This window comes from Cyprinodon variegatus, unplaced genomic scaffold, assembly GCF_000732505.1.
Source record: "Cyprinodon variegatus isolate N-32 unplaced genomic scaffold, C_variegatus-1.0 Scaffold662, whole genome shotgun sequence".
Classification (NCBI taxonomy): domain Eukaryota; kingdom Metazoa; phylum Chordata; class Actinopteri; order Cyprinodontiformes; family Cyprinodontidae; genus Cyprinodon; species Cyprinodon variegatus.
The window spans coordinates 116,289-119,757 of NW_015151115.1; the positions used below are offsets into that span (position 1 = coordinate 116,289).

Sequence of the window (3,469 nt, forward strand, 5' to 3'; positions counted from 1 at the left end):
TTCTTTCTTTCTTTCTTTCTTTATTTCTTTATTTCTTTCTTTCTTTCTTTCTTTATTTCTTTATTTCTTTCTTTCTTTCTTTCTTTTGCTGTTGTGCTCTTCTGAGTAAAGAGAACCTATAACTAAATAGTCCAGTTGGGTTTATAGTTACATCACATTATCATTGGCTTAGAGTTTCAACGATGATAAACTAGTTCTGCAGGATTCTAATCAAAGCCAGATTTGTTACGTCAGGGAAAAATAGGGACATTTGTCTTATTCTCCCATTTACTGTCTGGTATAAATGATTAGTCGGGTCACAAGGTAATATTTTTCAGGACAGAATCCCAGCATCCCTCTAACCAGCAAAACTTTGACATTTGATTATCCTCTTGCAAAAGAAAAGTATAAATTAACCATGAACGTTACCTATAGGGCACATTTGAAACAACAGAGACCACAAGCTCTAGACAAACAGATAAATAAAAAGTGTATTCATTAAAAGAGAATTAATACAAATAATAAGAGCAATGGTGCCTAGAAATACAGTACTACAAAAATAAATATTTTCAGTTTAATTTTCTCTGCCAGGCCTGTCTTCAAGTTATATTTTAATAAAACAGTTAAATATTTTGTACAGCATGTAATCATCAGGACAATCTTGTGTTTAAAAAAATTTAATCAAGTTAATATTACTTTTATATTGTTTGTGTAATCCAGCTGCAGCCTGACTCTACTGGCTCAAACTATTAGACAGGTGTTATCATTATAAACAAATTAATCTCCATATTTACCAACCTTTCATGTCTGCTGAACATGCATTGAAGCATTTAAGGTACAGGAATCAGATGTGTAAACAGATTCTGCTTCATAGTTAAGATTTAAAATCTGAGCTGGATTTAATATTTTTATGTTTGTTTTTAAATAAAAATGTCTGTTTTGGTGATCAAGCAGAATTTGTTGGAAGATTAAACAATGAGATATGATATAACCCCTACAAAATTATTGTGAAATAAAAGTGTTCATAGATTCATTGAAAGTCTCAGTTTGTCTTTTATGTTCTTTATTATGCTTCTGTTTAAGCCACTATAGTGTTTACACATAGCAGCCTGCAGCCAGGTGTTTAGTGTCCAAATAGAAAAAAAATCTTGTCAGACAAGTGCCATTGTTCTAAACCAATAAATGTTGCTGCCGCTCCCTCCAGTTCAGGGGTCTGTCGCTTTCTAAATAAGATAATACTTTTAATAAATGATAAGAGGATGAAACAGCAGATTGATGAATTGCTTTGTGTTTAAGAAAGAGTTCACATTTAGGAAAAAGTAGACGGATAGGGGTGCGAAGGAAGTTATTTATGTTAAGAGAGAAAAAAACAACCTTAAACAGAGAAGGTGGACTCAGGTTTCAGCTCTCAAAAACCTACAACGCAGCGATAGAGATGATTCATCTCAATCCTCATCGCCATGCAGGGGACCAAAACATCTCGCCTGTTTAGCCAGGCCAATAACGACCCTAACGACTCCCCTTTTCAGAGGCATATACCAGTATTGGGTATTGACCTTAACGACTCCCCATCACTAAGTGGTGGACCTATTCTTCTGGTTCAATTTGCATGTTTTCTAAGCCATAACAAGGCTTTGTTTGGGCCCCCCCATAAGCCTGGACCTCACCGCTACGTCAGACATTTTGAATTGAAAAAGCTTCCTGGATGGGAAGCGAAACGTCTTCAAACTTGGAAAACAAAGTCCAGTGGATTGTTTTTTAACCTTTTCTCCTATGAGGGACAGACCAAAGAAAGAACAGAAGCGCCTGGTTGGTTAATGGAACCAAATTCAGATTAAAAACAGTCATAAATCCCATCAATTAAAACCCCTCCCTTTTATGTAATTTTTAATCTTATTTCTTAAGCTATTTTTTATTAATTTAAATAAAAAAACACTTGGGGTTGATTCTTACTAGCACCACAGATGTAAATAGAATTTATCATTTGATCTTGAAAAAAGCGTGTAGTTTCTAACTGAATGAGCAGCCAGTGTGACCTCTAATTACCGTAACCTAAAAAGCTCATTAATCTCCTGTTGACTGAGAAACCAAACCAGGCTGAGTGAATCGTTTCGTTCTAACCTCATTTGGGCACCACAAACCCAGAAGTTCATCTTAAGAGAGGATGCCAGCAGGGTGGAGACAACCCCTACAACATGTTATCACATAATGACAGTCCCTGAGTTGAAAGTGTACACAATCATTTCCCAGGAATAACCATCCAGTCGAGGGAAAAAGCAGCAACAACCAGAAAAAAAAGACAGATATATATATATTTCTTACAAATGGGTTTTATTCTGACTTAGTCCTGTACAAACCCTCTATAAAGTCAAAGTAGTACAAATTGACAACTGCAGCTGCTATGTGGTTCTGTAAGGTTAAAACAAACAAAGCCACATACAGCGGAGAGCTTTTAACTACTTAAATATAGGCATCGGAATAGCTTAAAAAGACAAAGGTTTTATGTGTACAGCATTGTTGAAAGGCCTGCACGGCCTCAGCCAGGCACAGCGCTTGCATTTCAGATAATAAAGCGAAAAACCACATGAAAAAGGCTGCACACAGGAGGAGCAACAAGTAAAAGCTGTCACATAGTTGGAGGTTATGGTGGCAGCGGGTGTAGCTCTGCTGAGCAGCAGACCACAGGAATGGCCTATTTTTGGAAGGATGGCCTCCTCTCAGAGAAGAAAGCGCAGCTCTCCCTCTCACTGAGCGTCCAGGATGTCTGTGGGCAGGACGTCTGGTTTGCCACTCGGGCTCTGTGATGTTTCCCCTGACCAGGAAGACGGGGTGACCTGATTATACAGGGCGTCCTGAGAGCCGATGAGGGGCTGTTTGAGATTCAGATTGTACATAAGAAACAGATTGAGAACGACCATGGCAAGGAGAGGGAAGAAGCTCAGACCAGAACCGAAACCTCTCCAGGAGCTGCACGTGTTGAGGCTGAACCAGAAAACAAGCCTGTGAAGAAAGAGAAGAACAAACCAAAACAGGAAATCAGGTGGAGTTCAGATATTTATGATAAACACCATTTCCCTCATCAGCCTTGTTTACAGAACAGGGGATTTTTTAAAATCTTTTATTAAACACTCCAACATCAAACCTGCATCTGTTATGCTTGAATATTCCAGGGAACACACTGCACCATCTAATAGTTTGATAGCTATCATATTGTGTTGAAATTTAAAAAATTGGATGCAAACTTCCTTAGCACATTTTCCACCTGCGGTTATTTTTCAGATTGATTAACATTTTCAGCTTTCTATAAATGGATGTAAAGAGACTGTTACTTCCAAGATTATGATTTTTTTTCCCTTTAGTTACATCTAAAGACCCTAAGGATGACTCTGCCACCTCCATGCTTGACTGTGGTCTACCTATGTTTAAAAGCCTGAGGCAAGGCAAGGCAAGGCAAATTTGTTTGTATAGCACAATTCAGTACAAAGACAAT

The 3,469-nt window shown here is 37.8% G+C and overlaps 1 protein-coding gene across 2 annotated transcripts in view; it reads right to left on the bottom strand.

The window, feature by feature from the left end:
- Positions 1 to 2,280: 2,280 nt before the first annotated feature.
- LOC107096967 (transmembrane protein 79-like) overlaps positions 2,281 to 3,469 on the bottom strand; it is an 11,874-nt gene continuing 10,685 nt past the window's right edge. For both annotated transcript variants that reach the window (XM_015393899.1, XM_015393898.1), the window contains exon 5: positions 2,281 to 2,979. In XM_015393899.1, the coding sequence (XP_015249385.1) occupies positions 2,724 to 2,979 (256 nt within the window). In that variant the 3' untranslated portion in view covers positions 2,281 to 2,723. The remainder of the gene's footprint in view (positions 2,980 to 3,469) is intronic.